Here is an 18,977-nt window from a genome sequence, read left to right on the forward strand (position 1 = left end):
TCCCCTTCTGCGCAATGAGGAAATGACTGGGCCTCGTGACGGGCTCTTGGGAGACTCCGCTGAGGAAGGACTTGTGGATCTCTTGCCTGGTGTCCGGAGCGCATTGGGAACCACCTGCCAGGCTGTCACAGTGGTCCTCCTGGGTGCAGGGTCCAGGGAGTCCCTCCTCGGCTTCCCTCCTGCTGCCCTGTCCCCAGGAATAGCCAGCATTCCTTGAGGTGGAGCTGAAGAAGATCCAGGCAACTCTGTGTTGCAGGTGACAGGGGCTCAGAGCCGGAAGGACAGCTGGACACGTTCCATGCCGCTGTCCAGGGCCTGCCCTGTGACACCGGAGCCCACCAGAAATCAAGTCTCCTCCTCGGTGGATCCCAGCTGCTGTGGCTTTAGGCACTCCCTCACTCATTCACTGAGGCTTTCATTCCCTCCTTCCTTCCTTCACTCACTCACTCAGTCATTCATTCATTTCTACTCTCACTCATACTTTTCACTCATTCAGCCCAAATCCTCTGGTCCCTGCTGTGCACCCAGCAATGTGACCTCACCAGTGAGTGTGATCCGGCGTGACCCTTGTCCCCGCGGTTCACATCTGCTGTGTGACATGGAAGACGGCCATCTCTCGGGTGAGGGGGAGTGATGAGCACCAGCAATCCGCTTCTGAACAGAGAGGCCAGTCATGCACAGGAAAGAATGGAGAGAACACGTGCACGGCTCCTCTGCTAGAACAAGAAAAGAAGGAAAAGTTAGGACAAAGAAATATGCCCTATGTTGAACAAAACATGGGCTCTGATTACAAGTGTGCACTGATTCCTAAAACCAACAAAGAAGAAATTCAATGGATTGGGGCTTGGTGACACCATTTTTCTGACCAACAATGGCATTTGAGGAAACATCTTCTAGGGCTCACACTTTTCCTAAGGCCTCTTTCACCTCCTAGCACTTCAATCTTCCTCCTTGGAAGCCTCTGTCCTGGTCCCTCCTCATCCAATGGCTCCTCTGCTGCTCGGGGGCCTGCCCTGCGAGGCCACCCTCATCCATCCGGGACTGTCCCTGCCATTGGGACAGGCTGCCCGCATTCCCCCCTGGGTCTCATGAGCTCCTGCTTCTTTTGCAAGGCTGGCACTTTCACTTAGGATCACTTGGCGTCTTTCTTTGCAGTGGTTTGCATCGTCACACACTGGGTCCCCCCGATGACTCCCTGAGGGAGGCCATTTGTCAGCATCTTCCAGGCGAGGAAGCTCAAGTCCAGCAGGCTGTACAGCCTGTCCAGAGACACGGCCAGTGTGGCGTCTCAGCAGAGTTTGGTACCCATGCAGAGGAGGATGGAGGGGAAATTGTTTGCAGGTCTTCCCAGGAAGCCTGAAGGAGGACGCGGGGAATGAGCCTGGAGGATTAAAGCCTTAGCGGGGCCTGAAGAACCAGCACCACTGTGGTGAGCATCACTCTGTCCCAGCAGGAGACCAGGTCCTGCCTGGACTGGCTCGGTCCCCTCAGGTGGAGGGAACACCCCAGGGCATTCCTGCAAAAGGCCGCACAGCCTTGCAGGAGAGGAAGGGCCCATGGGGCAGGAGAGCCCTCAGGCAGGGAGGAGGGATGCAGGCACTGCAGGGGGCCGCTATCAGTCTCCTGGGCACTGGCTCCCAGCTGCAGGGGCACTCAGGTGGGCTGAGGGAACAGGAGTGCGACCACAGCAGTGTCTGCGGCTGGGCTCTCCACAAAGGTCCCGCCCTTCTGCCCAGAGAAAGACTCATCTGCATGGCATTTGTCCTTCCAACACAAAGTGGGGTCCAAGACCACCCCTCCACCCCACCTGCCCGATTCCTTTCCACTCATCTCAAGTGACAAGCAATTCCGAATATTTGATTGGTGTTGGATGCCCAGATACAGTGGTTTTTGGGGCCCACGTTGTAACCTTGCTGGCATTTTCAAGATCTCAGGATTTTGATGCAAAACAGGAAAATGCTGAGGACCCCAGAGAGCTTTCCGGAAGCAAAAAGCTTTGCAGTACTGCCTTCCCACCAGCTCTTCTCAAAATCCTCCAGGCCCCGGAGTCTCCATCTTGGGTGCTCAGATTGCTGGAAGGATGTGCCTTCCAAACGTCCTCAGGGTGGGCTGGCAAGACAAACGGAATGGTGGAGCGAGGAATTCAGCAAATCCGCCTCCCGCACAGCAATGACCATCCTGGAGAAGCTGGCAGAAAACCACCAGGTCAGCACTCTGCCAAGAGACCGAAGGCACACAGCCCACTGAGGAGCACCTGAGGCTGAGGGAGACCAATGAGAGTCTGTGGTGTTTTCACCCAGGGCAGCTCCCGACCCCACACCCTCAGTGTCAGGGCCCTGTGACAATGGCAGGCCTGAAGGCGGCTGCTTCCCTGTCAGAAGTTGCCTACTTGGTTTCTGCACGGGTGGGGAATCCCCAGCCCCTGAGCATTTCTGGAAACTGTAGCCATCTCAGCGGCAAGCTGCCATGGAAGATCAACTTTGTAGCTGCCTGAGGTTGGATCCAGAACAGAGCCACAAACTAGCCAGAAAGTGGAGAGGGAGAACCAGGCAGTGAGACAGACACAAGGACTTGATGGGCTCCACGCATCCCTGGGGGTCTGGACGGTTTTGCGCACGTGCAGGCCTGTACACACTCAGGAGAGACCAGGCAGGTGCGCATTGTGGGGAGGGTTAGAGACCTGCCACCAGCCCAGGCCTTGGCCCCAGGCCTTGCTGCCTCCCAGAGGGTCCCAGCTGACTGAGGGGCAAAGCCCAGCCCTGTGGGGTCCCTGTCCTCTCTGGGGCTCGCATGCAGAGAGGCCTTCCCACCTGGAAACTTCTCCCTGGTCTTCTTCAGAGGGTGAGCCGAGGAGCTCTGAAGGTAGAGAAGGTGGGGAGCAGGGAGGAGAGGCTCCCGAGGCCTCAGCCCTCCTGGGACAGGAAGAGAAGGACCTGGGAGTGGGGAGGGGGACCCTGCTTTCTCGGCCCTCAGTCCCCCTCTGTGTACACCTCCCTCTGAGGAGATGGAGTCCAGGAAAACCTGGAGAGCAGAGCTGGTCCCGATGAGTAACACTCCCAGGGAGGAGGATCGGAGCTCAGCCCAGGACGAGCCCAGGGAGGAAGCGAGCCTTTCACCGCGGGACACTCCACTCACGGTCAGTGTGGCCCTGGCAGGCATGCATGTCACTGCCTGTCCGACACAGCCCTGTGGAGCCGCTCAGTGGGCAGGGACTGGCCTCTGACCGACAGAGCACAGCACAAGCGATAGATCAGCCCTCCAGATCTCATTCCCCAGGCTGTCCTTCCCACTTCCTCCCGCTCTTGTGTTCCCTCCTTCTCTCTCTCCCTTTGTTTCTCTCTCTCTCTCAGTCTCTCTTACCCATGGACCTGGGGACCATGCATGGATGTCCTGAGCTCCCCTATGTAGAGGCCACATAGGGATGAACCAGGGGCATGCCCTGGCCAACAGGGAGAAAGGAGCTCAGCTCTCAGTGAAGCTGATCATGACCACGCCCACGGGAGTGATCTCCATAGCAAATCTCACCCTAGCACAGCCTCAGTTGAGGCCACAGCCCCAACCTGCAAGACGCCAGGAGGCAGAGACTCCAGCTCAGCGGTGCTGGCGTCCGTGGCCCACAGAGATGGCGAGATCGTCAGTATTTGTAGTTGAGAGGTGCAGGGTTGGGAGCAATGGAGTCCAGGAGGAGCAGATCCCTCGCGCTGCCTCCCAGGCCCTGGGTCTGGCCTGCCCTCCTCCCTCCGCTCTCCTCCAGGCTCTCTGCAGCCACACTGCCAGCCTTTCCAACCTCCTCTGGCAAACTCACTTAGGCCTGCATGTCTCTGCACCAGCAGTGCCCTCTCCCTGGCACACTGCTCCCGGCATGTGCAGGGCTGGCTCCTCCTGTCACTCTGCTCACAGCCAATGTCACCCCGGGGAGGCCTTTCATACTCTCCTACCCTGTGAGACCCCAGCCCTCCCTGCAGGACACTCTTTCTTGTCGTTCCAGTTCATGCTCTTCTCTTTCACATGTCTCGGATGTGGTGCTTTTGCCCGTCTCCCTCCAGACTGAGCTCCTGGGGCTCAGGGACCACTAGGCACTTTTTAGCACCACCCCAGGGCCGACCAGGGCTCCTGGCCCAGGGTGAGGGCTTGGCACACAGCTGCTCGATGAGTAAACAGGGGGATCTTCGGTTTCTCCTTCCTGCTTTTGACCTGCTGCAATGGTGGAGACGAACGCTAGTAATAGGAGGTGCAAGCGGGTTCTGAGGCGGGGGGATGGGCAGCGTGACTTCCACATGACTCCTCCTTTGTTCAGTTGCTCCAGCACAGCTCAGTGGGCCCCCCTGACACTGGAGGTTCCCCCCAGTGGCCAGTACTGGACAGAAGCCACGGCAGGGACAGCACAAAACCACACATTCACCTCTACTGGGGCTTCTCAAGACGGTGGCTCTGTAGGTTCTCGGTGGGACCTACGACACCAAGGACAGTATGAGGGGCTTTGGAAGCTTCCTTCCCCCCGCCCATGTATTCATTCATCGGCGTCATCTTCACTCACGAGGCATCCTTGCCTCAGCTAGGACAATGACTCACCTCGACTTCCAAAAGAGCACCCCAACAAAAACCATCTTTCCTTCTACTTTGGCCTTGCTGCACGGTGCTCTGGCATGTCCTTCTCTAGCCCAATCCTCATCCACCAAAGCCCCTGAACCTCTCCCTAATCCACAGGCCTGCAAGGTCTGGGAAGCATTATCCCAGGGTCTTGGAGCGTAGTGGGTCATTGATGGAGAGCCAAAGCCTACAGACACTTTGCAGTCATGTGGATCACTGACTTCAAGCATCCTAATTTATACAGGAGACACTGTGGCCTCTCTCCTCTAGCCCTTGTCTACACTCAGGTGTGTGGGGTCCTGGAAGTTCCAGATGCCCACAGAGGTTGGTAACTTTCCATTTGAAGATCCTTCACTTAATCCCACTGGGATAGCGACTTTTACCATGAAGGTAACACATATACAGGCTCTGGGGACTAGGATGTGGACATCTTTGGTGACAGCCATTACCAAGCCTACTCCATGGGAAAATTGATCATCACCAGGGTTGCAGTCAAGGAGCAGGGTAACCCTAGGGAGAGATGTGTCCTCAATAGACACTGCCAGGGGAGTGACAGAGACAGAAGTGCAGGGAGTGCCGTGGGGTAGCATCTTCCATAGTGTGGCCTGGGGAGGTTTCTCTGAGGAGTTGATTTAAATATGTTTTATTTATATATTAATTTCCATACCAAAAAATTCACCATTTTAAAGTGTATAATTCACTCTGAATAGAGAACACAATGTTGAATGAGAAGAACAAAGTTGGAAACTACTTGACTTCAAGACTTACTAGAAAGCTACAGTAATCAAAACAGTGTGATATTGGTGAAAGAAACGACAAATCAATCAATAGAACAGAATAGAGAGTCTAGAAATAAACCCACAGGAATATAGTCAACTGAGAATTGACAAAGCAGCAAAGGCAATACACTGGAGCCAAGATCAGATCTTCAATCAATGCTGCTGGAACAATGGACATCCACCTGCAAAAATATGAATCTGGACACAGATCTTACACCCTTCACAAAAATTAACTCAATATAGATCATGCATCTAAATGTAAAATGGAAAACTCCAAAACTCTTAGAAGATAACATAGGAGAAAACCAAGATAACCTTGGGTATGTTGATGATTTTTTAGACACAACTCAAGGCACAATCCATGAGAAATGGATAAATTGGACTTCATTAAAAGTAAAAAGTTTCTGCTCTGTGAAAGATGATAACAAGGGATTGAGAAGATAAGTAACAGACTACGGTAAAATATTTGCAAAAACACATCTCATAAAGGACTGATATAGGAAATGCATAGAGAACACTTAAAACTGAATAATAAGGAAACAAACAACCTCATTAATCAATGAGTGAAAGATCTGAACAAATGCCTAAGTGGTTGCTGAAGATTGATGAGGGCAGGAAGAGGGGTGAATCTGCAGAGCACAGAGGATTTTTAAGGCATTGAAAATACTCTGTATGATAGCCTAAAGATGGATACATCTTATTCTCTTGTCCAGAGTTATAGAATGAACAAGGCCAAGAGTGAACGTTAAGGTAAACTATGGACTTGGGGTGAGTATGATGTGCTAATGTAGGCTTATCAATCATAACACATTTACCACTCTTGTGGGACATGTTGAAAATGGGGGAAGCCATGCATGTGTGGAGGCAGGGGGCACATGAATAATTTCTGTGCTTTCCCCTCAATTTTGCTGTGAACTTAAGACTGCTCTAAAAAATAATCTTAAGTTTTAAAAAGCGTATAATTCAGTGGTTTTTAATATATTCACAAGGTTGTGCAATCATCGATGCTAATTCCAGAATATGTTCATTACCATAAAAAGGTTCCTCATACCCATTAGCAGTCATACTCCATACTTCCTTCCCCCCAGCCACTGGCATTCATTAATCTACTTTCTGTCCTTCTGGATTTGCCTATTCTGGACATTTCCTATAAATGCAATCACACAACAGGTGGTATTTTGGGTCTGGCTTCTTTCATTTTGCATAATGTTTTCAAGGTTCATCCATGTTGTACCAGGTATCAATACCTCATTCCTTTTTACAGCTGAATAATATTCCATTGTATTCATATATCACTTTTGTTGAGCTATTCATCAGTGTAAACCGCCAAACTATTTTCCTGAGCAACTCTACCTTTTCACATTCCCACTGGCAAGCAGCGAATGAGTGAGGGTTCCAAATTCTCCATATCCTCACCAACACTTGGTATTATTTGACTTTTTTATTATAGTCATCCTGGTGTGTGTAACGTGATATCTCATTCTGGTATTGATTTGCATTTCCCTAACAACTGATAATGGGGAGCATCTTTACCTGTACTTATTGGCCATTTGCATATTAATCTGGAGCAATGCTTATCCAAATGCATTGCCCATTTACAATTGAGCTATTTGTATTTTTATTATTGAGTTGCAAGAGTATATTATATGTACTCAATGGTAGACCCTTATCAGATATGTAAAGATGTGCAAATATGTTCTCCCCTTCTGTGGGTTGTCTTTCCACTTCCTTGACCATGTCCTTTGATGCACAAAAGTTTTACTTTTGATGAAGTTCAATTGACCTATTTTCCCTTTAGTCGCTTGTACTTTGGGCGTCATATGTAAGAAACCATTGCCTAATCCAAGGCCATGAAGTTTAGTTGTACATTTTCTTCTAGGGGTTTTGTAGTTTTAGATCCTACATTTACATTCCTGATCCATTTTGACTTAAGTATTGCATACGGTGTGAGGTAGGGGGTCAACTTAATTCTTTCACATGTGGATATGCAGTTATCCCAACACTGCTTGTTGAAAGACTATTCCTTTGCGATTTTCTTGGCATGTCAACTAATTCTAGAATCTGTGTGTGTTGGGTGTGGTGTGACTTACAGTTCCTTGGAATCATTCTTTATACAAAGGATTTTTTTTTCTGGCCTTGTGGACTTTCCAACAATACATATGTAGACCAGCCATTAGTGAAGAAATCATTTCATTTATTCTGACCAGTTTTCTCTTTGTTTGCTGTGGGTATGTAATTCCACACCCTGTTACTCCCTGATGGCTGGTAGGCCTCATTGCACCATCGTTCTGGACTGGATTATTGCAGCACCTTTCAAAGTAGTTTCTCTGCCTCTATTTTTGCCCCACAAATTTATCCTCAATGCAGCAACTGGAGTGATGTTTTAAAACCAGAAGTCAAATTCGTTGTAAAATCTCACCAGAGGCTTTCTATTACTCTCAGAGTAAAAGTTAAGGTCCTTATCATGGCCTACAAGCCCAACTGAATCGGTCCCACCCTCTCTCTGACCTCATCTCTGGCCACTCTTTCCCTGTATTAATCTCTCCAGTCCCTCTGCCCTCCATTATGTCCCTGGTGCATGCCAGGCACTCTTCTACCCAAAGACTTGAACTCTATGTTCCTTCCACCTGGAATTCTCTTCCACCTGTTGATTTCATGGTTCATTTCCTTCATTATCTTTAATTCTGTGTTCAAATGTCACCTTGGTGAGGCTTGTCACAACCATGCCATTTAAAATAAAACTATCCCCTTGTCCTGACACTCCTTAAACAACTTGTTCCACTTAGATTTCTCCCCATAGCACTTATCATCTTTTAAAATAATATGTAATTATGTGAATCAATGTTCAATCAGGACACAGAAACTATACAAAAGATTGAGCAGGAATAGTTTCTATAAGGAAAAATTAAGTATAAAAGTGTAAAGAGAACTATAGAGAATAGCCCAGAATTACAGTAGAGTAGCTAAGAAAGAAACAATTGTGGGAGGGGTCCACTTCTGCAAGGCCGGGTTCAGACTTTGTCGGAGAAGGTGTGGCTGCAGTTCAGGGATGGTGGAGGAGTTTGCCGGTTGCCAAGGGCCAGAGCTGGTCCATGGTCAGAGCAGCGTTCAGCGGGTAGGGAAATGTAGGCGGACAGTGGCAAGTGCCAAAGTTCTGTCCCCTGCCAGGGGCAGGTGGGCTGAGGTTATGACACCTACAGGACTCACCGGGATTCCACTTGTGGGGGTGCCACTCAATCCCCCTAGGAAGCTATCCAAGGGGATCCACTGATTCCACTGTCGATCACCCACTGTGGGTGAGTGCCTGTGGACATCCCCAGATTGTGCCACTGCTGGTTGTACACGAGGAGAAAGAAAATGAAAAAACCTGGAAGCACCCTGGAACCAGGAAGGAAGCCCCTTTGCCCTAAGCCTTCTGCTAGCAAAGCTTAACCCCTGCCAGGTGCAAAAGAGAAATGCCTACTGGGTCCAGCTCCATTATTGCAGAGCAAACAATGGAGGGCAACACATTGATGTTGTATTACAGAGGCAATCCCTTGATAACTGGTAACATAATTCACTGATTTATTTTGTTTATGTTTTCCATGCTTTTACTTCCAACTTACCCCTATTGTTATATTTCTAGTAAGTTTTTTGAAGACAGCATATGGTTGTATCATGGTTTTTAATCTACTCTGCCAATCCCTGTCGTTTAGTTTGCATGGTTAGTCTATGTACATTTGCTATAATCATTAATATGTAAAGGCTTGTATTCGTTTCCTAAGGCTGCTGTAAACAGTGCTATAAGCCAGGTGGCTAAAACATAAACATTCATTCTCTCACAGTTCCAGGAGGAGAAGTCTGAGATCAAGTGAGATGGGGAAGGTAGAAAATCCAATAAAGGGTATGCCAATGAGATGGTCACTATTGTGGGCAACTGGGACTCACTCTTCCTGAAGATTCTCTGAGACATAGGGTGGAACCATCTCAAGACTGTCCCAGGGGAACAAAGAGCTGAGGACTATTAGCCCATCAGTTACCATCTCTACTGACTTGGTAGGTGAATTCACCTGCACTTCTAGTGTCACCATGTGTGCATAGGAAGCATAGGGGAACAGAGGATGCAGGCATTGGGTTGGGAAGCTGTGACCCTCTCAGTGTGCAGGAACTACAGGTGCAGTGGGCTGAGGGGGTGGGCCATCAGCACTGTCAACCATAGTCCACCCCTTGCACTGCACTGATGCACTCATGCTCCAAACCAAATCTGTTCTGGTGAATTATGGAACTGAGGCTTCAGGGTAGTAACCAGCCACAATCTCTAAAATAATGACAGGAGATGGTTAGTAGAAACAAGCTGCAGTCCCAGCTTTCCGGGTGGTCTGGGGGCTTTAATTTGCAGCCATCCTGCCTCCTCTCCTACCCCTTCTACATGCCCACCTATCCCAGCCAGCAAGCCCTCTGGTCTTGGTGATTGTTTGGTAGCGCCATGAAAACCTTCTTGTTCCCGTATGCCAAGGAAGGCCCAGACATTGTCCCCCTTAGTGAGACATCTGGGAAGTAGCAGCTGTGAGGAGCTGTGACCACTCTGAGATTCAAAGGAGAGGTTGTGAGAGGTGTCACCAGAAGTGATAAGAGCTACAGCTGTGGAGTAGACGCAGTCATCATGGTGTGGGTGGTATAATGGTCTCCCATCATAACGGGATGCAGCCATCCAAAGAAACGCCTCAGGCCATTGTGTACTGGGGGGCGGAGATAGGTCTCCCCTCCTGCCACTGTTCTCCCAGTGGTGTCTACCACCAGTTGAACACATCCAGTATCCAAAAAAACACCACACAATTGGAAAGCTCTGTAGAGTTCACCTGAGGTGGCACAGCACAAGATGGTGGACGACGGGCAGCCCCTGGAAATCTCCAATTGCACTAAGCATAGGGTTCATGGGGGCAGCCCTGTCCTCCCAACGACCCCTACGTGGTGTTCCATCATCTTTTTCAAGGATGGAATTAAATTTGTCAATGTCATAAGATGCTTAGATCAGTGACTCCATATAATGAGGGAAATCAAGGTCTCTGGGGTACAGTCAACAAGAACAGGACAGAGGAAAAGCTCTCCCATTGACACAGAGACTCCAGCATGTTTACTAATCTCTGGTCCTAAAGTGCACTGGCCTCGCCCTTTCCTACTCCCAGGACGGAAGGTTTTCTGCTCAGCAGCACCTTCCAAGTTGGCAGTTGATTACTGGATCGTGCCAGCACCCTCAGTACAATGCCCCAGGGGTTATTAGAGAGGGCTAATTATTGTTATTTAGTGAGTACTTGGGGGTGTGCAATCGGCAGTGGTGTCCAATCTTCTGCCAGAGAGGCACAAAGCTGCCCTTGTGTGGCCGTAGCACCTGTGTACAGGGTCTACGTCAGCTGTGGGTCTCAGCGGAGATGATTCAAGCCCAGGAAGTACAGGGTCAGGGAGGGAGAAGGCCAAATTCTTGCTCAGAAGGCAGCCAGGACTGAGACCAGCAGAGCCAGGTGCCCAAGTGTGCTCAACCATGAACTCAGAGCACAGGCCCCTCGTGGCCTGTTTGTGCCTCACTCGGCCCATTTATCCAAAGGGAAGGAGATGTGAGGCCTGTCTTATGGTACATGAGGCAGTCAAAGCTGAGGAGGGAGGTGAAAGCATTTTGGAGAGTCGGGGTATTAGAAGAATGAATGTAAGCAACTTGCAGTATTGGGGGTTTGGACAGGCTCTGATGGATCCTGGTCCCTGGCCCCACTCCAGGCAGAAGGAGGGAGGAGCCCTCATTCATTGAGCCTTGTACATGTCAGGGGAGCTGGGTCTTCGCAGGCCCACTCAGCAGAGCCTTACAAAGATCCAAAGTGATCGAAGTTGTGGGTGCCCCTGTGGGGGCGGAATCCTCTGAGGCTCAGAGAGATTCAGTAACTGGTTTATTCTTGAATGAACGAACGACCAAGAGCACCTAGCACGTGGATGGAGCTCCTCCCTACAGGCCATCGAACTCATGAGACCTGGGAATCAAGCCTTTCCCTTTGGGGAACTTAATTCTAACAGAGAAGATGGGCACTGAACACTCATGGGGAGAAATGAGCAGACAATCCAGAGAGTAATGAGTGCTCTCCGGGAAACACAGCCTGGTCTGGGGGTCCCAAATGAAGGGGGTGGCACAGCCAGATCGCTCCCTCCTGTGGCCTGGGGAGGCCCCTCTGAGGAGGTGATATTTAAACTGATCCTGAGACATAAAATAGTGCCCCAAATGCCAGGAAGAGGTGGCCTGAGGGGCCCAGGCCCAGGACGAGCAAACGCAGGGGCCCCAGGGCAGGAGAGAGCTCGGACTCTGGGGACCCTGTGGGAATCAGCTGATTGCACACCCTGTCTCTGTAGTTGTAAAGCTCAGTCCCTCTCCCCTCAGCAGTGAGAGGCCAGTTACCAGAGAACTGGCGGAAGATCCAGCCCTGGGATCCTGGGGGAGGGGGATGGGCGGGGGTGTAAGGAAGCCCTTGGCCTTCCCTCCATGACTGGGAGTGCAGACACGCACCCCTGCCCCTTCTGATAATGTCCTCATCCAGATGGCTCACTTGGAGTAAGCACCCTGGAAGGCAGGAAAAAGGGATGGTAGTATGTGTCTTTTATTCTGTGGGTGGCACTTAATTGTCACTCATCAGATTCCAACAATAATGACAGTCCACCTCCCCTGATGCAGAATTGCCAGGATGCTAGGTGGGAGGGGTGTGGCCAGTGCCAAGTGTTCATGGGCAGGAGCCGAGCTGGGTATAAAGGGCAGCGCTGTGAGGACTCGCACAGCCTCCTCCAGACCCCAGTGACCTGCCGGCGGCTGTGAGCACAGACCCCTGGAGATGAAGGTTCTGTTCCTGACCATCACCCTTGGCCTGATCACAGCCCTGCAGGCCCAGGACCCTCTGTTCTTCCCCTCAGAGAACGAGAATGTGAGCCCAGGGAAGGGCGGGAAGAGAGGTATGGGGGAAAGGCGGTGACTACCTGTTGGCCAGCAGTGACCAGGGGCCTTGTGTTAGGAGGTGTCATTCAAGGTCGAAGTTCTGACCCTGTGCTCCCTGCAGAGTGTGGTCAGAGGAGCAGGAGGCTCTGTTCTTGTGTCTGCAGACAGCGCTCCTCCTTGGGCCCAGAGGCTGAAGCAGGGGAGTGGGTTCAGCATAGGGACTGTTGGTCTGACACTTCGGGAACCCAGAGGCACTGAGGACCCTGTGGAGTATAGACTCATCCAGGGCCAGGGCCCGGTCTCAGCAGAGAAGAGACTCATGGGGTGAGAGACCCCCTGCCTCTGTTTAGGGTCGGGAGCCCTGAGTGCTGGGCTGGTTCTAACAGAGCACAGGGTGTGGATGTACGGGATCCAGCCAGCCTTTGGAGGACAGCACCTGGGGTGCTGGGGATGTCTGGTGATGGCTGCAGCCCATGCACAGAGGATGGGGGTAGTGGGGTGAGGAGGAGATTCTGGGCTATGTCCGTGCTGGACTCATGGCCCCCACCCTGCTCAGATCATAGGGACATGGTATGTGAAGGCCGTGGTGGCTGACAAGGACCTGCCTAAGGAGAAAAGGCCCAAGAAGGTGTCCCCCTTGACAGTCACTGCCCTGGATGATGGAAACTTGGAGGCCATGGGCACCTTCATGTGAGTGTTGCCTCCCAAGGGTGCTGCTCTCCCCTCCTCCTCCCTCTCCCCAGGCTGCGAGGTGGCCCAGAGCAGCCCCTCTTTGTGCCTCTTCCCATCCCACTTTGGGATGTGGGTAAAATGAATGTCCCCCTGACATAGAAAGGAGAGAGTCCAGACTGTGGGGATGACAATGGAACTCGTGGGGACACCAGGGCAGAGGCCCATGTGCCAGGTGAGCTCAGGTTGGCTCGAGTGTGTTTCCTGACAGCCTTCCCCTCTGCCTCCCGTTTTCCAGGAAGGGGGGCCAGTGCCACGAGAAGCGAGTTGTGATGCACCAAACCGAGGAGCCTGGCAGATATAGCGCCCGTGAGTCCAGACCAGGCTGTGCCACATTCCCTGCCAGAGCCCAGGCCTCCCCTTCCCCTGAGGCTGCCTGCTGCCGGGCAGTCCCTGCCCTGTCCCCTCCCAGGAGCAGCTAGCCACTCCCTTCCCAGGAGTCTCCTTGTCCTGACATTGGAAAGGTTTCTCCACAGCAAGGATGACAGTACCAAACCCTCCCTCTGGATGGTCCTAGCAATTCAGCTTGCAGAGAACCAAGGGTTGAGGATGAGGATGCAGGGCGGGGCAGGTGCTGGGTGAACAAAGGAAAGAGCCCCAGCCTCTGATGTCTTCTGGCCTCTGGTGACTCCACTGCTTGGGTTGGAACCTTCCTCATGAAGAGTCTCCCTCTCCAGAGTGTGGTCCATGGTTCTGAGCAGCAGTGTGTCCTGGGCACTGGACCAGCTTGGGCACCTGGATTACGGGGCAGTCAGTAGAGCTAAGGTGGCCGAGAAACTGAAACGTTCCAAAATGTTCCCTAATGTCTCAAATATTTTCTGCAGGAATGAAGACACTAAAGACCAATTTTCTCTATGTCTGTCTGCAGTTGGGGGAAAGAGGCACATGTACATCCTGGACTTGCCAGTAAAGGACCACCGCATCTTCTACTGCGAGGGCCAGCTCGGAGGGAAAGCAATCCGCATGGCAAAACTCGTGGGTAAGAGGCTGCTGCCCCAGGTCCTCAGAGATCCACCTCTCCTGACCCACCCCCACAGGCTCTGCTTCTAGAAGTCAGTGGAACTGGCTTCAGTCCTGATTCTGGGGAATACGAACACCCTGCTTCTGTCTTTGGGGGCCTGGCACAATTTGCTGCCCTGGGGTGTCCAGTCCAAACTCCCTCAGTGACCTGACTTCTCACCAAGGGGATATGGACGCAGCTGCTAAGTCCCATCTCTTGGGGTCTGGGGCGTGAGGCCAGGTCAGCACTGGGGAGTGCACTGTTGCTGACAGAGGTCTTCTTGGAGCAATGACCCTCCAGAGTGGGGTGAAGTCCAAGAATTTTCTGGCCAGAGAGCATCACAATTCCTCCAGGCCATCAGCTTCTTCCAGGTCAGGGGTGTGACCCTGCAGATCGGTTTTGAGAGTGGGCCTGGGACCCCAGGGGCCCTCAGTGTCTCGGAGTGTCTCCCTGGCTATCCTCCTTCACAGGAACCTCTCACCTGGGTGGTGGCCTGTCTCCTCTGGGCCTACTCTGTATCCACTTTCGGGGGAACCCTCCATCTCAGCCTCAGCCATTACAGGACAAAGCCCCCCAAGTGCTAGGAGGCACTGTCTCCTCTTGGGGTCTGCTTCCTGAACCTGAGGCTCACCTGGTCACCTCTCCTACAGGTAGAAATCCCGACATGAGCCTGGAAGCCCTGGAAGAATTTAAGAAATTCACAGAGCGCAAGGGATTGCCACAGGACATCATCATCATGCCTGTCCAGACAGGTAAGAGGACAACTCTGCCCAGGTTCCCTGTGTCCACTCTGCATGTCCCTTTGTCCCCTATGTCCCTCCCTGTGTCCCCAACAGATTCCTCGTGTCCCACTGTGCCCTTCAAGTCCCTCTGTGTCCCCCAGGACCTTCCTCGCCCCTTCCCCTGCCCCCCGCCATGGGGGAGACATCAGCGCTGTGTTGTGTCACAGGGGCACAAGGGCCCCACTCCGGGTCTCTGCTATTGGTGTCAGAGCTGCAGCTTGATGGGGTCTGGGCCCTTGGCTAGGGTCTCTTCTCATTGCTGAATTTTCCTTGGTTTCTACAGAAAGCTGCATTCCTGAAAGTGACTAGGGTAAGTGACCCTTGAAGCAAACAAGAGTCCTGGGTTCAAAGGAACGTCAGGAGTCACCAAGGCACCCCCAAGGTGGAGACAAGAGGGACTCCATGTGAGCCAGGCAGAGCCTTGTCTGCTCTGAGATCCTTTCTGGGATTTGATCCTTACTTGGGATGTCTGTCCCCGAACATCATTCCTGGGACATTTAGGGACTCCTTCTTTTCTCTGTCTCTGTAACTTGGGACCAATGGGCCAGGGTCTGTCCTCCACCACACCCATGCACCTGGTGGAAGTGGGAGCCTGCCCTCCATGCAGCAGCCCTGAGAGCATTACATATGCCCCCAACACTGCCACCCCTGAGAACCCCACACCTGCCCCCCCTCCCCTCCCCTGTCCTGGACTCACTGACCCTCTCCCTTCTTTCTAGGGCAGGGGACATCAGCACCCCACAGCAGCCCCAGGGCAGCACCATCAAGACCCTCTGTCCTGCAGGCCATGGAAGGAGCCCCTGCCTCTAGAGCCTGACCTGCTCTGCCCCTCCAGTTACCTTGACTCCCCTTCCTCCCCCAGCCATGCATCCCCTCTCCTAGTTCCACATAAAGAGCTTCAGCAGTTCCTGGTGACTCTGCCTGTCTGTGGGGGTCCCTCGCGTGGGCTGGGAACTGGGAGGAAGTGGGCAAGCCAGAGAAGGCAGGACAGGAGGACCCATCTATGTTTGCATTCTCCTTGAAAGTTGGACCAATCCAATGGGCATTAGGGTCCAGGCCGAGGGATGGGTGCTACAGCTCTGACCAAGGGTCTAATGGGGGACAGGTCTGACACCCAAGCAGCTCAGGTTCTGGGTGGTCACGTGGTGGGGGAGAAGGGATGTGAAGATAACAGGGTCAGATACAGCCCAGAGGTGATGACATGTGTGCAGGTGGGGATCACCTGGCCCCCTGAGTCCCAACTGCCTAGATGTGGTGACAGGAGTGCTGGGAGGCTGCCTTTGAGGGTGCAGGCAGGAGACCAGGCTTCCAAAGGCCATCAGGATGGGGACAGCAGGACCCTGGAATCCCAGCCTGGGTGGGACTCTGCTCCTGCCCCTTCCCCCTAGGCCTGGCTGGACACATGCACTGCCCCTGGGGAGGGAGCCACTTCAAGAGGGACCTTGTTCACAATTGTAATGTCATCACTATGGTTTCCCAAATCACCCTGGGGCTTTGCAGTGACAGCCAGCCAACTGAGGTCAGGGTCTCCTTGCTTGTGGTAGGAGAGGTGAATGCAGCCCAGCTTCCCTAGAGACAGGGGGGTGCCTGGAGCTCCCTTCATGCAGGGTCAGTGCACCTTCCCAAGTCACAGGCCCAAGGTCCCCGGTGGGATGGCGAGCATCCCTGGGCCTCTCCTGAACACAGCAGGCCCCAGATGCAGACTTCTGGCACCCTGGTACTTGTAGGTTCCTTCCTTGACAACGAAATACTAGGTAGGGAGTCCCTGCATGGTGCAAGCCCCCCACAGGTTGAGGCGGTGCCCAGGGGGCCAGGCAATCACAGGTTACAACTGCCTTGGCTTTGTTTTTTCAGCTTCCATGAGGATGACAGTTCTTATACCACTGTCCCTGCAATGGCACGAGGCCATCAAGGCAGGAGCCTGGGAGGAGGGAGTCGGTGGAAGACTCTGTGCACGCAGGCCCGTGTCCTGGGATTCCAGGACCCTGTGCCATTTGTCCACCTGGTGCTGACGTGCCCCTAAGCAGTGGTGTCCCTCTGATGTGGCAGCCCCAGGGGTCTGTGCAGAGAAGGGGCTGTGAGATGGCCAGGGTCAGGGTTCAGGGTCCTCAAGGGTCGAGGGGTTAAGACTTGGGGTAGGGATGCTAAGACCTGACAGGTGACAATCCTCAGCAGAACTTCCCCAGGGTACATCCCTCCAGCTGGAGAACAAGTGGGCAGAGCTGAAGAATCCCTGTGCCCAGCCCATGGGCTCATACAGAGCCGATTTTCAGGGTCTGTCTTCCTAATTGGGGGGCAACAGAATTCCTACATGAAGTCTTTTCTTTGGTCTGGGAATCCAAGTCCAGTACCTGCCCCAGCACTGTCTGCACCACAACAGCCTTGGCCCTGCCTGCAGGCTGTCCAGGTGCCTGGTCTGTGCTGGGCAGTGGTTTTCAGTGGATTCCTGGACCCTGGAGGGCCTGGTGTCCGGGGAGGGCCTTCATGGGCAAGATGGGGCAGAACAAGTGGAATCTTAACCGAATCCTGCAAACCACACTTCCCATGGGACAGGACCCTGTATGGACCCCAGGAAGACCACAGACTTTCTCAGAGAGGCAGCTGGCATCCTGGGGACTCAAGTCCCTGCGGTCAAACCACCATGCTTTACTCCCCACGTGGACTTCATTCTGGGTGGAGCCCAAGGAGCATCCCTGAAATGAAACCACCCCAAACAGGTCCAGGTCTGAGGTCCTAGCTGTCGTGGCCTCAAAGCAATGGGTGGACAGACAGAACGAAGAGTAAGAAGCGGACCCCACATAGAGTTCATCGTTCCTACAGACAGGACCCTTCTATTTCTCCCTTTCTCCTCTGGCTTGTTTACCTGATTTCTTGCTCAGTTGGTTCCTCTGAGAATTGGCCACTGAGCCGGGTAAGAGAGCAAGAGGGGCCTTGGGGTTGATACCTGAGAAAGATCAGGAGGGAGGAAGCCAAATGAGGCAGGAGACTCTCCAAGGAGCCGAGCTGGCCCAGCGGGGAGTTGGGAGCCATGGCTGCCCATGGAGGAGCCTGCATGGTGGAAAGGCCAGCTCAGCACTCTCCTCCCCAAACTCCCAATGGGCTCGGTCCTGGGGTGCTGCCACTGGTGTCTTTAGCCAACTGTCATCCTTGCAGCTCACTGGCAGGCTCTCTCCTGAAGGGGCTCAGAGCGTCACCCTGCGTGGACACTATAGCCCACCTGTCATGTCCTGAGCGCATGTAAACACCTCTGCTCACCTTTAGGGAGCAGCTCCTCCAGGTCCTGGGAATCCTCCTTTCAAGAGGACACTCAGAAGAGAGAAAACAGCGGTCAAACCACAGCCCCTGACCCACTGTAGCTGGTCCTAGGGCCAGACTGACCCACACAGCCACCCTTCAGTAGTTGCTTCTCTATGCCACACACCCTGAGACCCCCTCCATCTCAGTGGGGCCCAGATGGATGACCCAGTTGTTCCTGTTTACTTGCTGGTTGGAGGGCAGCGTATGTCTACTCATGCTCACCACACATGGGAGCACCACGTCTGCACAGATGAGCACTCGACCCCTGACCTCTAGTTAAGAAGGGGTTGGGAAGAACCATCTAGAGCAGGAATCAGGCTGGTCTCCTCCCGAGGGACCCAGTTCAGGTCAGCTCTGCACTTAAAAGGCCCTGCTGTGCAACTCAGCAGAAGGAAATGACTCCCCACTGCCGAGGAGCTGCCTCTGTGGGGGCTCACTGACCTCAACTCACCCCTTCTAGGGTCAGCCTCGAGGGGACCCAGGCCACAGGTGGGGATTGCCTAGGCCACTTGGCCAGCTACCATCACTGACCACTGCACTTTCGCTCCACATCAAGTTCAGAAACTCCACACAACTCCTGCCATCTCCTTCTGAGAGGCACAACCTCACCCCCACCCCCGTCACTAATTCCAGAATATTTTCATCACCCCATAAAGATTCCTCAGGCTTTAGCAGTCACTTCTCATTCCTCCCTCTTCTGTGACCCCTGGCAATCACTAATCTACTTCCTATCTCCCTAGATTTGCCAACTCTGAACATTCTCATAAATGGAATCCTGCAATATGTGGCCTTTGGTGTCTGCCTTCTTCCACCCAGTATCACGTTTCCAAGGTCCATCCACGTTGCAGCTGTGTCAG

At 52.9% G+C, this 18,977-nt stretch overlaps 1 protein-coding gene across 1 annotated transcript in view; it reads right to left on the minus strand.

Annotated features, from left to right (window-relative positions):
* The window catches only part of LOC138919034 (uncharacterized), a 111,956-nt gene that overhangs the window by 29,337 nt on the left and 63,642 nt on the right, over nucleotides 1-18,977 (minus strand). The window contains 1 exon segment of the mRNA XM_070242995.1: nucleotides 543-716. Coding sequence (XP_070099096.1) covers nucleotides 543-716 — 174 coding nt within the window.

This window comes from Equus caballus, chromosome 19, assembly GCF_041296265.1.
Source record: "Equus caballus isolate H_3958 breed thoroughbred chromosome 19, TB-T2T, whole genome shotgun sequence".
In the NCBI taxonomy this organism is placed as follows: domain Eukaryota; kingdom Metazoa; phylum Chordata; class Mammalia; order Perissodactyla; family Equidae; genus Equus; species Equus caballus.